This window comes from Oncorhynchus mykiss, chromosome 16, assembly GCF_057628025.1.
Source record: "Oncorhynchus mykiss isolate SJ-2025 chromosome 16, ASM5762802v1, whole genome shotgun sequence".
NCBI classification, from domain to species: domain Eukaryota; kingdom Metazoa; phylum Chordata; class Actinopteri; order Salmoniformes; family Salmonidae; genus Oncorhynchus; species Oncorhynchus mykiss.
This window is the reverse complement of record NC_143037.1, coordinates 4,766,203-4,785,038: the sequence shown is the minus strand read 5'-3', so window position 1 is coordinate 4,785,038 and position 18,836 is coordinate 4,766,203. Positions and strand designations below refer to the sequence as shown.

At 44.7% G+C, this 18,836-nt stretch overlaps 1 protein-coding gene across 2 annotated transcripts in view; it reads right to left on the bottom strand.

Annotated features, from left to right (window-relative positions):
• LOC110491218 (zinc finger MIZ domain-containing protein 1) overlaps nt 1–18,836 on the bottom strand; it is a 369,712-nt gene that overhangs the window by 22,726 nt on the left and 328,150 nt on the right. For both annotated transcript variants that reach the window (XM_036945991.2, XM_090201773.1), the window contains 4 exons: nt 17,375–17,443; nt 16,884–17,119; nt 16,003–16,154; nt 5,875–6,120 (listed from right to left, as the gene is read on the bottom strand). In XM_036945991.2, coding sequence (XP_036801886.2) covers nt 5,875–6,120; nt 16,003–16,154; nt 16,884–17,119; nt 17,375–17,443 — 703 coding nt within the window. The remainder of the gene's footprint in view (nt 1–5,874; nt 6,121–16,002; nt 16,155–16,883; nt 17,120–17,374; nt 17,444–18,836) is intronic.

Below are 18,836 nucleotides of genomic sequence, written 5' to 3'. Positions count from 1 at the left end.
TACTGTTCTGGCCCTCTCTTCTCCTAACATTAGACTACTGTTCTGGCCCTCTCTTCTCCTAACATTAGACTACTGTTCTGGCCCTCTCTTCTCCTAACATTAGACTACTGTTCTGGCCCTCTCTTCTATAACATTAGACTACTGTTCTGGCCCTCTCTTCTCCTAACATCAGACTACTGTTCTGGTCCTCTCTTCTCCTAACATTAGACTACTGTTCTGGCCCTCTCTTCTATAACATCAGACTACTGTTCTGGCCCTCTCTTCTCCTAACATTAGACTACTGTTCTGGCCCTCTCTTCTCCTAACATTAGACTACTGTTCTGGCCCTCTCTTCTATAACATCAGACTACTGTTCTGGCCCTCTCTTCTCCTAACATTAGACTACTGTTCTGGCCCTCTCTTCTCCTAACATTAGACTACTGTTCTGGCCCTCTCTTCTATAACATTAGACTACTGTTCTGGTCCTCCCTTCTCCTAACATTAGACTACTGTTCTGGTCCTCTCTTCTATAACATTAGACTACTGTTCTGGTCCTCCCTTCTCCTAACATCAGACTACTGTTCTGGTCCTCTCTTCTCCTAACATTAGACTACTGTTCGGGTCCTCCCTTCTCCTAACATTAGACTACTGTTCTGGTCCTCTCTTCTATAACATTAGACTACTGTTCTGGCCCTCCCTTCTCCTAACAGTAGACTACTGTTCTGGCCCTCTCTTCTCCTAACATTAGACTACTGTTCTGGCCCTCTCTTCTCCTAACATTAGACTACTGTTCTGGCCCTCTCTTCTCCTAACATTAGACTACTGTTCTGGCCCTCTCTTCTCCTAACATTAGACTACTGTTCTGGCCCTCTCTTCTATAACAGACTACTGTTCTGGCCCTCTCTTCTATAACAGACTACTGTTCTGGCCCTCTCTTCTCCTAACATTAGACTACTGTTCTGGCCCTCTCTTCTATAACATTAGACTACTGTTCTGGTCCTCTCTTCTATAACATTAGACTACTGTTCTGGCCCTCTCTTCTCCTAACATTAGACTACTGTTCTGGCCCTCTCTTCTCCTAACATTAGACTACTGTTCTGGTCCTCTCTTCTCCTAACATCAGACTACTGTTCTGGCCCTCTCTTCTCCTAACATCAGACTACTGTTCTGGCCCTCTCTTCTCCTAACATTAGACTACTGTTCTGGCCCTCTCTTCTATAACATTAGACTACTGTTCTGGTCCTCCCTTCTCCTAACATTAGACTACTGTTCTGGTCCTCTCTTCTATAACATTAGACTACTGTTCTGGTCCTCCCTTCTCCTAACATTAGACTACTGTTCTGGCCCTCTCTTCTCCTAACATTAGACTACTGTTCTGGTCCTCTCTTCTATAACATTAGACTACTGCTCTGGCCCTCTCTTCTCCTAACATTAGACTACTGTTCTGGTCCTCTCTTCTATAACATTAGACTACTGTTCTGGCCCTCCCTTCTCCTAACATTAGACTACTGTTCTGGCCCTCTCTTCTCCTAACATTAGACTACTGTTCTGGCCCTCTCTTCTCCTAACATTAGACTACTGTTCTGGCCCTCTCTTCTCCTAACATTAGACTACTGTTCTGGCCCTCTCTTCTCCTAACATTAGACTACTGTTCTGGCCCTCTCTTCTATAACAGACTACTGTTCTGGCCCTCTCTTCTATAACAGACTACTGTTCTGGCCCTCTCTTCTATAACAGACTACTGTTCTGGCCCTCTCTTCTCCTAACATTAGACTACTGTTCTGGCCCTCTCTTCTATAACATTAGACTACTGTTCTGGTCCTCTCTTCTATAACATTAGACTACTGTTCTGGCCCTCTCTTCTCCTAACATTAGACTACTGTTCTGGCCCTCTCTTCTCCTAACATTAGACTACTGTTCTGGTCCTCTCTTCTCCTAACATCAGACTACTGTTCTGGCCCTCTCTTCTCCTAACATAAGACTACTGTTCTGGCCCTCTCTTCTCCTAACATTAGACTACTGTTCTGGCCCTCTCTTCTATAACATTAGACTACTGTTCTGGTCCTCCCTTCTCCTAACATTAGACTACTGTTCTGGTCCTCTCTTCTATAACATTAGACTACTGTTCTGGTCCTCCCTTCTCCTAACATTAGACTACTGTTCTGGCCCTCTCTTCTCCTAACATTAGACTACTGTTCTGGTCCTCTCTTCTATAACATTAGACTACTGCTCTGGCCCTCTCTTCTCCTAACATTAGACTACTGTTCTGGTCCTCTCTTCTATAACATTAGACTACTGTTCTGGCCCTCCCTTCTCCTAACATTAGACTACTGTTCTGGCCCTCTCTTCTCCTAACATTAGACTACTGTTCTGGCCCTCTCTTCTCCTAACATTAGACTACTGTTCTGGCCCTCTCTTCTCCTAACATTAGACTACTGTTCTGGCCCTCTCTTCTCCTAACATTAGACTACTGTTCTGGCCCTCTCTTCTATAACAGACTACTGTTCTGGCCCTCTCTTCTATAACAGACTACTGTTCTGGCCCTCTCTTCTCCTAACATTAGACTACTGTTCTGGCCCTCTCTTCTATAACATTAGACTACTGTTCTGGTCCTCTCTTCTATAACATTAGACTACTGTTCTGGCCCTCTCTTCTCCTAACATTAGACTACTGTTCTGGCCCTCTCTTCTATAACATTAGACTACTGTTCTGGTCCTCTCTTCTCCTAACATTAGACTACTGTTCTGGCCCTCTCTTCTCCTAACATTAGACTACTGTTCTGGCCCTCCCTTCTCCTAACATTAGACTACTGTTCTGGCCCTCTCTTCTCCTAACATTAGACTACTGTTCTGGCCCTCTCTTCTCCTAACATCAGACTACTGTTCTGGCCCTCTCTTCTATAACATTAGACTACTGTTCTGGTCCTCTCTTCTCCTAACATTAGACCACTGTTCTAGCCCTCTCTTCTCCTAACATTAGACTACTGTTCTGGCCCTCTCTTCTCCTAACATTAGACTACTGTTCTGGCCCTCTCTTCTCCTAACATCAGACTACTGTTCTGGCCCTCTCTTCTATAACATCAGACTACTGTTCTGGCCCTCTCTTCTATAACATTAGACTACTGTTCTGGCCCTCTCTTCTCCTAACATTAGACTACTGTTCTGGCCCTCTCTTCTATAACATTAGACTACTGTTCTGGCCCTCTCTTCTATAACAGACTACTGTTCTGGCCCTCTCTTCTCCTAACATTAGACTACTGTTCTGGCCCTCTCTTCTCCTAACATTAGACTACTGTTCTGGCCCTCTCTTCTCCTAACATTAGACTACTGTTCTGGCCCTCTCTTCTATAACATTAGACTACTGTTCTGGCCCTCTCTTCTATAACAGACTACTGTTCTGGCCCTCTCTTCTCCTAACATCAGACTACTGTTCTGGTCCTCTCTTCTCCTAACATTAGACTACTGTTCTGGCCCTCTCTTCTCCTAACATTAGACTACTGTTCTGGCCCTCTCTTCTCCTAACATTAGGCTACTGTTCTGGCCCTCTCTTCTCCTAACATTAGGCTACTGTTCTGGCCCTCCCTTCTCATAACATCAGACTACTGTTCTGGTCCTCTCTTCTCCTAACATTAGACTACTGTTCTGGCCCTCCCTTCTCATAACATTAGACTACTGTTCTGGCCCTCTCTTCTCATAACATTAGACTACTGTTCTGGCCCTCTCTTCTCATAACATCAGACTACTGTTCTGGCCCTCTCTTCTCATAACATTAGACTACTGTTCTGGCCCTCTCTTCTCCTAACATTAGACTACTGTTCTGGCCCTCTCTTCTCCTAACATTAGACTACTGTTCTGGCCCTCTCTTCTCCTAACATCAGACTACTGTTCTGGCCCTCTCTTCTCCTAACATTAGACTACTGTTCTGGCCCTCTCTTCTCCTAACATTAGACTACTGTTCTGGCCCTCTCTTCTCCTAACATTAGACTACTGTTCTGGCCCTCCCTTCTCATAACATCAGACTACTGTTCTGGCCCTCTCTTCTCCTAACATTAGACTACTGTTCTGGTCCTCTCTTCTCCTAACATTAGACTACTGTTCTGGTCCTCTCTTCTATAACATTAGACTACTGTTCTGGTCCTCTCTTCTATAACATTAGACTACTGTTCTGGCCCTCTCTTCTCCTAACATTAGACTACTGTTCTGGTCCTCTCTTCTCCTAACATTAGACTACTGTTCTGGTCCTCCCTTCTCCTAACAGACTACTGTTCTGGCCCTCTCTTCTCCTAACATTAGACTACTGTTCTGGTCCTCTCTTCTCCTAACATTAGACTACTGTTCTGGTCCTCTCTTCTCCTAACATTAGACTACTGTTCTGGTCCTCTCTTCTCCTAACATTAGACTACTGTTCTAGCCCTCCGTTTTTGGTATTTTCAACTCTCCATTTCGCAGCTGGTCTCTGATTGAATGAAACTCCGACACAGTCCTTTTCAGTGTATTTGGCGCGCATACAGTTACGATTCGATCACACCGACGGTGTCATTTCAGTTTGGTACACCTGAAGTACATTCGTTTCCAGTGAAACGCTGCGTTTGCCTCGCAGCGTTGCTGTGGCAGTTGCTTCTGTGTGGTGCGTAGGTAGGATTTATCTAACTTATACAGGAGAGAGAGAGAGAGAGAGAGAGAGAGAGAGAGAGAGAGAGAGAGAGAGAGAGAGAGAGAGAGAGAGAGAGAGAGAGAGAGAGAGAGAGAGAGAGAGAGAGAGAGAGAGAGAGAGAGAGAGAGAGAGAGAGAGAGAGAGAGAGAGAGAGAGAGAGAGAGAGAGAGAGAGAGAGAGAGAGAGTAGCCTAGTGGTTAGAGCGTTGGACTAGTAACTGAAAGATTGCAAGTTCAAACCCCCGAGCTGACAAGGTACAAATCTGTCGTTCTGCCCCTGTAACAGGCAGTTAACCCACTGTTCCTAGGCCGTCATTGAAAATAAGAATTTGTTCTTAACTGACTTGCCTAGTTAAATAAAGATAAACAAACAAAAAAAAAACTGTGTGCTGTAGACGGTTTGACAGAAATGGTAGCAGAAGGTGAATGTTGAACTGTTGTTGCTCACATAACCAGATGACGCTGCCTACTGTTCGGTGCCGCGACGCTGTCGGTGTGATCGAGGCGTTAGGCCCTAAAGCTAAGGCTTACGCAATAACAGCTGATAAAAACAATGAAAGACAAAAAATAATATGTAGCCTGTAGATAGATATAAATCGCACAAAATAAATTACATTTACTCAACCTTGAGCCACAAAATATTTCATGACCCTAAACCCACCCACCACGTGGATATAACCGCAGACATCGTGGGACAACCCGACCCATAACCCACGTTTAACCCATAACCCACGTTTAACCCATAACCCACGTTTAACCCATAACCCACGTTTAACCCATAACCCACGTTTAACCCACGTTTAACCCATAACCCACGTTTAACCCATAACCCATAACCCACGTTTAACCCATAACCCACGTTTAACCCATAACCCACGTTTAACCCACGTTTAACCCATAACCCACGTTTAACCCATAACCCACGTTTAACCCACGTTTAACCCATAACCCACATTTAACCCATAACCCACGTTTAACCCATAACCCACGTTTAACCCATAACCCACGTTTAACCCATAACCCACGTTTAACCCACGTTTAACCCATAACCCAGGTTTAACCCACGTTTAACCCATAACCCACTTTTAACCCATAACCCACGTTTAACCCATAACCCACGTTTAACCCATAACCCATCACTAATATATACGTCTCAAATAGCACCCTATTTTCTAAATAAGTAGTGCACTATATAGGGAATAGGTTGCCATTTGGGACGCTAGCCCATGTGTGTCTAACTTACATCCAAGGAAGGTTCGGGCATATCTGGGAGCCCTCCACCCAGTCCCTCTAAGGGGTCACCGTGCTGCAGAGTGTGATTGTTAGGTCCGGGCTGTTGTTGCTGTGGGGGCGGAGCCTGTTGTCGTGACGGCTGAGGAGGTCCACTGTGATGCAACGGCTGTCCCGATTGGCTGCCGGGGTGCGATTGGGCGTGTAAGCTATGCTGTAACAAGTTGTGGGACTGGTCAGTGATGGCAGGATGAGGTATCTGAGAAGGGAAGAAGAAAGAGAGAGTAGGAGAGAGAGAGACAGAGAGAGAGAAACAGAGAGAGAGAGAGAGAGAGAGACAGAGGAAGAGAGAGAGAGAAAATGAGAGAGAGGAAAAGAGAGACAGAGAGAAAAGGAGAGAGAGGGAGAGAGACAGAGAGAGTAAAGGAGAGAGAGAGAGAGAAAAGGAGAGAGAGAGAGAGAGAGAGAGAGAAAAGGAGAGAGAGGGAGAGAAAAGGAGAGAGAGAGAGAGAGAGAGAGAGCGAGAGAGAGAGAGAGAGAAAATGAGAGAGAGAACAGGAGAGAGAGAGCGAGAGAGAGAATCATTAATATGATAGTGTGAGTTGAGTTCTGTACGTTGGGTCATGTAAATTAGAACAGGGTTGAAGCTAATAGGATATTATTATACTTCCATGTCTGCAGTGTTAAAGCTTACTGCAGTTGCTTGCAAATAACCTGTACACTGAGTGACTCTTACACTGACCAGTGAGATACAGTTTGCCAATGTTTAAATCAAATCAAATTGCATTTGTCACATGCGCCGAATACAACAGGTGTAAACCTTAGTGAAAAGGTTAGATACAAGCCCTTAACCAACAATGCTTTCAGAAGTTAAGAAAAATATAAAAATAAGTGTTAAGTAAAAAAAAATTGATAAGTAGAAAATAAAAAATAGCAGCAGTAAAATAACAATAGCAAGGCTATATACAGGGTATTACGGTACAGAGTCAATGTGGAGGCTATATACAGGGTATTACGGTACAGAGTCAATGTGGAGGCTATATACAGGGTGTTACGGTACAGAGTCAATGTGGAGGCTATATACAGGGGGTACCGGTACAGAGTCAATGTGGAGGCTATATACAGGGGGTACCGGTACAGAGTCAATGTGGAGGCTATATACAGGGTGTTACGGTACAGAGTCAATGTGGAGGCTATATACAGGGTATTACGGTACAGAGTCAATGTGGAGGCTATATACAGGGTGTTACGGTACAGAGTCAATGTGGAGGCTATATACAGGGGGTACCGGTACAGAGTCAATGTGGAGGCTATATACAGGGGGTACCGGTACAGAGTCAATGTGGAGGCTATATACAGGGTGTTACGGTACAGAGTCAATGTGGAGGCTATATACAGGGGGTACCGGTACAGAGTCAATGTGGAGGCTATATACAGGGGGTACCGGTACAGAGTCAATGTGGAGGCTATATACAGGGTGTTACGGTACAGAGTCAATGTGGAGGCTATATACAGGGGGTACCGGTACAGAGTCAATGTGGAGGCTATATACAGGGTGTTACGGTACAGAGTCAATGTGGAGGCTATATACAGGGGGTACCGGTACAGAGTCAATGTGGAGACTATATACAGGGGGTACCGGTACAGAGTCAATGTGGAGACTATATACAGGGTATTACGGTACAGAGTCAATGTGGAGGCTATATACAGGGTGTTATGGTACAGAGTCAATGTGGAGGCTATATACAGGGTATTACGGTACAGAGTCAATGTGGAGGCTATATACAGGGGGTACCGGTACAGAGTCAATGTGGAGGCTATATACAGGGTGTTATGGTACAGAGTCAATGTGGAGGCTATATACAGGGGGTACCGGTACAGAGTCAATGTGGAGGCTATATACAGGGGGTACCGGTACAGAGTCAATGTGGAGGCTATATACAGGGTGTTACGGTACAGAGTCAATGTGGAGGCTATATACAGGGTATTACGGTACAGAGTCAATGTGGAGGCTATATACAGGGGGTACCGGTACAGAGTCAATGTGGAGGCTATATACAGGGTGTTACGGTACAGAGTCAATGTGGAGGCTATATACAGGGGGTACCGGTACAGAGTCAATGTGGAGGCTATATACAGGGTGTTACGGTACAGAGTCAATGTGGAGGCTATATACAGGGTGTTACGGTACAGAGTCAATGTGGAGGCTATATACAGGGTATTACGGTACAGAGTCAATGTGGAGGCTATATACAGGGTGTTACGGTACAGAGTCAATGTGGAGGCTATATACAGGGGGTACCGGTACAGAGTCAATGTGGAGGCTATATACAGGGTGTTACGGTACAGAGTCAATGTGGAGGCTATATACAGGGGGTACCGGTACAGAGTCAATGTGGAGGCTATATACAGGGTATTACGGTACAGAGTAAAGGTGGAGGCTATATACAGGGTGTTACTTTACAGAGTCAATGTGGAGGCTATATACAGGGTATTACGGTACAGAGTCAATGTGGAGGCTATATACAGGGTATTACGGTACAGAGTCTATGTGGAGGCTATATACAGGGTATTACGGTACAGAGTCAATGTGGAGGCTATATACAGGGTGTTACGGTACAGAGTCAATGTGGAGGTTATATACAGGGTATTACGGTACAGAGTCAATGTGGAGGCTATATACAGGGTATTACGGTACAGTCTATGTGGAGGCTATATACAGGGTATTACGGTACAGAGTCTATGTGGAGGCTATATACAGGGTGTTACGGTACAGAGTCAATGTGGAGGCTATATACAGGGTATTACGGTACAGAGTCAATGTGGAGGCTGTATACAGGGTGTTACGGTACAGAGTCAATGTGGAGGCTATATACAGGGTATTACGGTACAGAGTCAATGTGGAGGCTATATACAGGGTATTACGGTACAGAGTCAATGTGGAGGCTATATACAGGGTGTTACGGTACAGAGTCAATGTGGAGGCTATATACAGGGGGTACCGGTACAGAGTCAATGTGGAGGCTATATACAGGGGGTACCGGTACAGAGTCAATGTGGAGGCTATATACAGGGTGTTACGGTACAGAGTCAATGTGGAGGCTATATACAGGGTATTACGGTACAGAGTCAATGTGGAGGCTATATACAGGGTATTACGGTACAGAGTCAATGTGGAGGCTATATACAGGGGGTACCGGTACAGAGTCAATGTGGAGGCTATATACAGGGGGTACCGGTACAGAGTCAATGTGGAGGCTATATACAGGGTGTTACGGTACAGAGTCAATGTGGAGGCAATATACAGGGGGTACCGGTACAGAGTCAATGTGGAGGCTATATACAGGGGGTACCGGTACAGAGTCAATGTGGAGGCTATATACAGGGTGTTACGGTACAGAGTCAATGTGGAGGCTATATACAGGGGGTACCGGTACAGAGTCAATGTGGAGGCTATATACAGGGTGTTACGGTACAGAGTCAATGTGGAGGCTATATACAGGGGGTACCGGTACAGAGTCAATGTGGAGACTATATACAGGGGGTACCGGTACAGAGTCAATGTGGAGACTATATACAGGGTATTACGGTACAGAGTCAATGTGGAGGCTATATACAGGGTGTTATGGTACAGAGTCAATGTGGAGGCTATATACAGGGTATTACGGTACAGAGTCAATGTGGAGGCTATATACAGGGTATTACGGTACAGAGTCAATGTGGAGGCTATATACAGGGGGTACCGGTACAGAGTCAATGTGGAGGCTATATACAGGGTGTTACGGTACAGAGTCAATGTGGAGGCTATATACAGGGGGTACCGGTACAGAGTCAATGTAGAGGCTATATACAGGGGGTACCGGTACAGAGTCAATGTGGAGGCTATATACAGGGTGTTACGGTACAGTCAATGTGGAGGCTATATACAGGGTATTACGGTACAGAGTCAATGTGGAGGCTATATACAGGGGGTACCGGTACAGAGTCAATGTGGAGGCTATATACAGGGTGTTACGGTACAGAGTCAATGTGGAGGCTATATACAGGGGGTACCGGTACAGAGTCAATGTGGAGGCTATATACAGGGTGTTACGGTACAGAGTCAATGTGGAGGCTATATACAGGGTGTTACGGTACAGAGTCAATGTGGAGGCTATATACAGGGTATTACGGTACAGAGTCAATGTGGAGGCTATATACAGGGTGTTACGGTACAGAGTCAATGTGGAGGCTAAATACAGGGGGTACCGGTACAGAGTCAATGTGGAGGCTATATACAGGGTGTTACGGTACAGAGTCAATGTGGAGGCTATATACAGGGGGTACCGGTACAGAGTCAATGTGGAGGCTATATACAGGGTATTACGGTACAGAGTAAAGGTGGAGGCTATATACAGGGTGTTACGGTACAGAGTCAATGTGGAGGCTATATACAGGGTATTACGGTACAGAGTCAATGTGGAGGCTATATACAGGGTATTACGGTACAGAGTCTATGTGGAGGCTATATACAGGGTATTACGGTACAGAGTCAATGTGGAGGCTATATACAGGGTGTTACGGTACAGAGTCAATGTGGAGGTTATATACAGGGTATTACGGTACAGAGTCAATGTGGAGGCTATATACAGGGTATTACGGTACAGAGTCTATGTGGAGGCTATATACAGGGTATTACGGTACAGAGTCTATGTGGAGGCTATATACAGGGTGTTACGGTACAGAGTCAATGTGGAGGCTATATACAGGGTATTACGGTACAGAGTCAATGTGGAGGCTGTATACAGGGTGTTACGGTACAGAGTCAATGTGGAGGCTATATACAGGGTATTACGGTACAGAGTCAATGTGGAGGCTATATACAGGGTATTACGGTACAGAGTCAATGTGGAGGCTATATACAGGGTATTACGGTACAGAGTCAATGTGGAGGCTAAATACAGGGTGTTACGGTACAGAGTCAATGTGGAGGCTATATACAGGGGGTACCGGTACAGAGTTAATGTGGAGGCTATATACAGGGTGTTACGGTACAGAGTCAATGTGGAGGCTATATATAGGGTATTACGGTACAGAGTCAATGTGGAGGCTATATACAGGGTGTTATGGTACAGAGTCAATGTGGAGGCTATATACAGGGTATTACGGTACAGAGTCAATGTGGAGGCTATATACAGGGTGTTATGGTACAGAGTCAATTTGGAGGCTATATACAGAGTGTTACGGTACAGAGTCAATGTGGAGGCTATATACAGGGTGTTACGGTACAGAGTCAATGTGGAGGCTATATACAGGGTATTACAGTACAGAGTCAATGTGGAGGCTATATACAGGGTTTTACGGTACAGAGTCAATGTGGAGGCTATATACAGGGTATTACGGTACAGAGTCAATGTGGAGGCTATATACAGGGTATTACGGTACAGAGTCAATGTGGAGGCTATATACAGGGTGTTACGGTACAGAGTCAATGTGGAGGCTATATACAGGGGGTACCGGTACAGAGTTAATGTGGAGGCTATATACAGGGTGTTACGGTACAGAGTCAATGTGGAGGCTATATACAGGGTATTACGGTACAGAGTCAATGTGGAGGCTATATACAGGGTATTACGGTACAGAGTCAATGTGGAGGCTATATACAGGGTGTTATGGTACAGAGTCAATGTGGAGGCTATATACAGGGTATTACGGTACAGAGTCAATGTGGAGGCTATATACAGGGTGTTATGGTACAGAGTCAATGTGGAGGCTATATACAGGGGGTACCGGTACAGAGTCAATGTGGAGGCTATATACAGGGTATTACGGTACAGAGTCAATGTGGAGGCTATATACAGGGTATTACAGTACAGAGTCAATGTGGAGGCTATATACAGGGTTTTACGGTACAGAGTCAATGTGGAGGCTATATACAGGGGGTACCGGTACAGAGTCAATGTGGAGGCTATATACAGGGGGTACCGGTACAGAGTCAATGTGGAGGCTATATACAGGGTATTACGGTACAGAGTCAATGTGGAGGCTATATACAGGGTGTTATGGTACAGAGTCAATGTGCAGGCTATATACAGAGTGTTACGGTACAGAGTCAATGTGGAGGCTATATACAGGGTGTTACGGTATAGAGTCAATGTGGAGGCTATATACAGGGTGTTATGGTACAGAGTCAATGTGCAGGCTATATACAGAGTGTTACGGTACAGAGTCAATGTGGAGGCTATATACAGGGTGTTACGGTATAGAGTCAATGTGGAGGCTATATACAGGGTGTTACGGTACAGAGTCAATGTGGAGGCTATATACAGGGTTTTACGGTACAGAGTCAATGTGGAGGCTATATACAGGGGGTACCGGTACAGAGTCAATGTGGAGGCTATATACAGGGTATTACGGTACAGAGTCAATGTGGAGGCTATATACAGGGGGTACCGGTACAAAGTCAATGTGGAGGCTATATACAGGGTATTACGGTACAGAGTCAATGTGGAGGCTATATACAGGGTGTTACGGTACAGAGTCAATGTGGAGGCTATATACAGGGTGTTACGGTACAGAGTCAATGTGGAGGCTATATACAGGGTGTTACGGTACAGAGTCAATGTGGAGGCTATATACAGGGTGTACCGGTACAGAGTCAATGTGGAGGCTATATACAGGGTGTTACGGTACAGAGTCAATGTGGAGGCTATATACAGAGTGTACCGGTACAGAGTCAATGTGGAGGCTATATACAGGGTATTACGGTACAGAGTCAATGTGGAGGCTATATACAGGGTGTTACGGTACAGAGTCAATGTGGAGGCTATATACAGGGTTTTACGGTACAGAGTCAATGTGGAGGCTATATACAGGGGGTACCGGTACAGAGTCAATGTGGAGGCTATATCCAGGGTATTACGGTACAGAGTCAATGTGGAGGCTATATACAGGGGGTACCGGTACAAAGTCAATGTGGAGGCTATATACAGGGTATTACGGTACAGAGTCAATGTGGAGGCTATATACAGGGTGTTACGGTACAGAGTCAATGTGGAGGCTATATACAGGGTGTTACGGTACAGAGTCAATGTGGAGGCTATATACAGGGTATTACAGTACAGAGTCAATGTGGAGGCTATATACAGGGTTTTACGGTACAGAGTCAATGTGGAGGCTATATACAGGGTATTACGGTACAGAGTCAATGTGGAGGCTATATACAGGGTATTACGGTACAGAGTCAATGTGGAGGCTATATACAGGGTGTTACGGTACAGAGTCAATGTGGAGGCTATATACAGGGTGTTACGGTACAGAGTCAATGTGGAGGCTATATACAGGGTATTACAGTACAGAGTCAATGTGGAGGCTATATACAGGGTTTTACGGTACAGAGTCAATGTGGAGGCTATATACAGGGTATTACGGTACAGAGTCAATGTGGAGGCTATATACAGGGTATTACGGTACAGAGTCAATGTGGAGGCTATATACAGGGTGTTACGGTACAGAGTCAATGTGGAGGCTATATACAGGGGGTACCGGTACAGAGTTAATGTGGAGGCTATATACAGGGTGTTACGGTACAGAGTCAATGTGGAGGCTATATACAGGGTATTACGGTACAGAGTCAATGTGGAGGCTATATACAGGGTGTTATGGTACAGAGTCAATGTGGAGGCTATATACAGGGTATTACGGTACAGAGTCAATGTGGAGGCTATATACAGGGTGTTATGGTACAGAGTCAATGTGGAGGCTATATACAGGGGGTACCGGTACAGAGTCAATGTGGAGGCTATATACAGGGTATTACGGTACAGAGTCAATGTGGAGGCTATATACAGGGTATTACAGTACAGAGTCAATGTGGAGGCTATATACAGGGTTTTACGGTACAGAGTCAATGTGGAGGCTATATACAGGGGGTACCGGTACAGAGTCAATGTGGAGGCTATATGCAGGGGGTACCGGTACAGAGTCAATGTGGAGGCTATATACAGGGGGTACCGGTACAGAGTCAATGTGGAGGCTATATACAGGGTATTACGGTACAGAGTCAATGTGGAGGCTATATACAGGGTGTTATGGTACAGAGTCAATGTGCAGGCTATATACAGAGTGTTACGGTACAGAGTCAATGTGGAGGCTATATACAGGGTGTTACGGTATAGAGTCAATGTGGAGGCTATATACAGGGTGTTACGGTACAGAGTCAATGTGGAGGCTATATACAGGGTTTTACGGTACAGAGTCAATGTGGAGGCTATATACAGGGGGTACCGGTACAGAGTCAATGTGGAGGCTATATACAGGGTATTACGGTACAGAGTCAATGTGGAGGCTATATACAGGGGGTACCGGTACAAAGTCAATGTGGAGGCTATATACAGGGTATTACGGTACAGAGTCAATGTGGAGGCTATATACAGGGTGTTACGGTACAGAGTCAATGTGGAGGCTATATACAGGGTGTTATGGTACAGAGTCAATGTGGAGGCTATATACAGGGTGTTACGGTACAGAGTCAATGTGGAGGCTATATACAGGGTGTACCGGTACAGAGTCAATGTGGAGGCTATATACAGGGTGTTACGGTACAGAGTCAATGTGGAGGCTATATACAGAGTGTACCGGTACAGAGTCAATGTGGAGGCTATATACAGGGTATTACGGTACAGAGTCAATGTGGAGGCTATATACAGGGGATTACGGTACAGAGTCAATGTGGAGGCTATATACAGGGTTTTACGGTACAGAGTCAATGTGGAGGCTATATACAGGGGGTACCGGTACAGAGTCAATGTGGAGGCTATATCCAGGGTATTACGGTACAGAGTCAATGTGGAGGCTATATACAGGGGGTACCGGTACAAAGTCAATGTGGAGGCTATATACAGGGTATTACGGTACAGAGTCAATGTGGAGGCTATATACAGGGTGTTACGGTACAGAGTCAATGTGGAGGCTATATACAGGGTGTTACGGTACAGAGTCAATGTGGAGGCTATATACAGGGTGTTACGGTACAGAGTCAATGTGGAGGCTATATACAGGGTGTACCGGTACAGAGTCAATGTGGAGGCTATATACAGGGTGTTACGGTACAGAGTCAATGTGGAGGCTATATACAGAGTGTACCGGTACAGAGTCAATGTGGAGGCTATATACAGGGTATTACGGTACAGAGTCAATGTGGAGGCTATATACAGGGTGTTACGGTACAGAGTCAATGTGGAGGCTATATACAGGGTTTTACGGTACAGAGTCAATGTGGAGGCTATATACAGGGGGTACCGGTACAGAGTCAATGTGGAGGCTATATACAGGGTATTACGGTACAGAGTCAATGTGGAGGCCATATACAGGGGGTACCGGTACAAAGTCAATGTGGAGGCTATATACAGGGTATTACGGTACAGAGTCAATGTGGAGGCTATATACAGGGTGTTACGGTACAGAGTCAATGTGGAGGCTATATACAGGGTGTTACGGTACAGAGTCAATGTGGAGGCTATATACAGGGTGTTACGGTACAGAGTCAATGTGGAGGCTATATACAGGGTGTACCGGTACAGAGTCAATGTGGAGGCTATATACAGGGTGTTACGGTACAGAGTCAATGTGGAGGCTATATACAGAGTGTACCGGTACAGAGTCAATGTGGAGGCTATATACAGGGTATTACGGTACAGAGTCAATGTGGAGGCTATATACAGGGTGTTACGGTACAGAGTCAATGTGGAGGCTATATACAGGGTGTTACGGTACAGAGTCAATGTGGAGGCTATATACAGAGTGTACCGGTACAGAGTCAATGTGGAGGCTATATACAGGGTATTACGGTACAGAGTCAATGTGGAGGCTATATACAGGGTGTTACGGTACAGAGTCAATGTGGAGGCTATATACAGGGTATTACGGTACAGAGTCAATGTGGAGGCTATATACAGGGTGTTATGGTACAGAGTCAATGTGGAGGCTATATACAGAGTGTACCGGTCTTTGGCAATTTTCAGGGACTTCCCCTGACACCGCCTGGTATAGAGGTCCTGGTTGTCAGGAAGCTTGGCCCCGGTGACGTACTGGGCCGTACGCACAACCCTCTGTATGCATCCCACAAGGCAGTACATTTGAAAACATGTAAACTTTAACTTACAGAGTCAGGCATGCTGTGTGTGAGGGGTTTGTCCTGTGCCATGTTTGGCGGGTGGGACAGAACGGGGCCGTGCATGAAGTCGTTCATGGTCGTACCACCGGGGTTCCCATGGGGGAAGTCAAAGCCCCCGCTGTGGCCCTGGTAACTGTTACCTAGTAACACAACAAAAATCACAACAAGCAAGTTACTTTTAGATGTTATTTTTATTTTTGTTTATTTGTTTGTTTGTTTGTTTGTTTATAAATCACATAACAATGATGTGACACAAGTACAGATGTTTTTATGTACACAGAAACATAATCTAAAAACTCATTGTTGGTACTATGGCCCTATGTTCCTCCAGGAACTAAGATGATTAAGTTAGGAAGAAAGTATCTCAGTAAATAATGTACCATGGACCTATGTTCCTCCAGGAACTAAGAGGATTAAGTTAGGAAGAAAGTATCTCAGTAAATAATGTACCATGGCCCTATGTTCCTCCAGGAACTAAGAGGATTAAGTTAGGAAGAAAGTATCTCAGTAAATAATGTACCATGGCCCTATGTTCCTCCAGGAACTAAGAGGATTAAGTTAGGAAGAAAGTATCTCAGTAAATAATGTACCATGGCCCTATGTTCCTCCAGGAACTAAGAGGATTCAGTTAGGAAGAAAGTATCTCAGTAAATAATGTACCATGGCCCTATGTTCCTCCAGGAACTAAGAGGATTCAGTTAGGAAGAAAGTATCTCAGTAAATAATGTACCATGGCCCTATGTTCCTCCAGGAACTAAGAGGATTCAGTTAGGAAGAAAGTATCTCAGTAAATAATGTACCATGGCCCTATGTTCCTCCAGGAACTAAGAGGATTCAGTTAGGAAGAAAGAGGCTAGTAAATAATGTACCATGGCTTCCGTATTCGCTGTGGTTTCCCCCCTGTTGGGGCGGGTAGGGCGAGGGCCCTGGGCCGAGCAGGGCGATCATCTCCATCACGTTGGGCAGGGTCATCTGGGTGGGGCTCATGGTCTTGAACCTCTTGGCCATGGGTCCATCTGGATCCTCCTTGATGTGGATATCAGACTTGATGGCCACAGGTCTCCAACTACACGAAGGGTCTATGGTCACCTCCTCAAACTCCGAGCTGGGCGGGAGGGGGGGGGGGGATGACGTAAAGAGAAAGCTGCAGAATTAATATTGCTGCTCCACAGCGCTTTAGTCCTGCATCCCAATAAACAATGGTTCCACTTTACAGAAGTCAACAACATAGTGTTGTAATATATTTATTAAGCCTAAAATATATTTTTTTATTTTTTTATCTCTCAAGTGATAACGTTCATGGTGATTGGTGCAGTAGGTTTTCATGAGTATGGTGAGGATGTTGGGAAAGTCATCTTACTTTTGGATGGCATTAAGAATCCCCCACATGTACTGGTCAACTTCTAGTCCCTCTAGCAACGCTGTTTTACTGCGGAGGACAGAGAGGACGTAAACATTACAGAGAGGACATCAACATTACAGAGAGGACATCAACATTACAGAGAGGACATCAACATTACAGAGAGGACATCAACATTACAGAGAGGATATAAACATTACAGAGAGGACATCAACATTACAGAGAGGACATCGACATTATAGAGAGGACATCAACATTACAGAGAGGACATACACATTACAGAGAGGACGTCAACATTACAGAGAGGACATCAACATTACAGAGAGGATATAAACATTACAGAGAGGACATCAACATTACAGAGAGGACATCAACATTACAGAGAGGACATCAACATTACAGAGAGGGCATCAACATTACAGAGAGGATATAAACATTACAGAGAGGACGTCAACATTACAGAGAGGACGTAAACATTACAGAGAGGACATCAACATTACAGAGAGGACATCGACATTACAGAGAGGACATCAACATTACTGAGAGGATATAAACATTACAGAGAGGATATAAACATTACAGAGAGGACATCAACATTACAGAGAGGATATAAACATTACAGAGAGGATATTAACATTACAGAGAGGACATCAACATTACAGAGAGGACATCAACATTACAGAGAGGACATCAACATTACAGAGAGGACATCAACATTACAGAGAGGACATCAACATTACAGAGAGGACATAAACATTACAGAGAGGATATAAACATTACAGAGAGGACATCAACATTACGGAGAGGATATAAACATTACAGAGAGGACATAAACATTACAGAGACATACACATTACAGAGAGGACGTCAACATTACAGAGAGGATATAAACATTACAGAGAGGACATCAACATTACAGAGAGGACATCAACATTACAGAGAGGACATCAACATTACAGAGAGGACATCAACATTACAGAGATGATATAAACATTACAGAGAGGACATACACATTACAGAGAGGACATCAACATTACAGAGAGGACATCAACATTACAGAGAGGACATCAACATTACAGAGAGGACATCAACATTACAGAGAGGACATCAACATTACAGAGAGGACATCAACATTACAGAGAGGATATTAACATTACAGAGAGGACGTCAACATTACAGAGAGGACGTCAACATTACAGAGAGGACATCAACAATACAGAGAGGACGTCAACATTACAGAGAGGACGTCAACATTACAGAGAGGACATCAACATTACAGAGAGGATATAAACATTACAGAGAGGACATCAACATTACAGAGAGGACATCAACATTACAGAGAGGACATCAACATTACAGAGAGGACATCAACATTACAGAGAGGACATCAACATTACAGAGAGGACATCAACATTACTGATTGAATACAGAACATAACCATCAGAGTGGTCATTGATCTTTT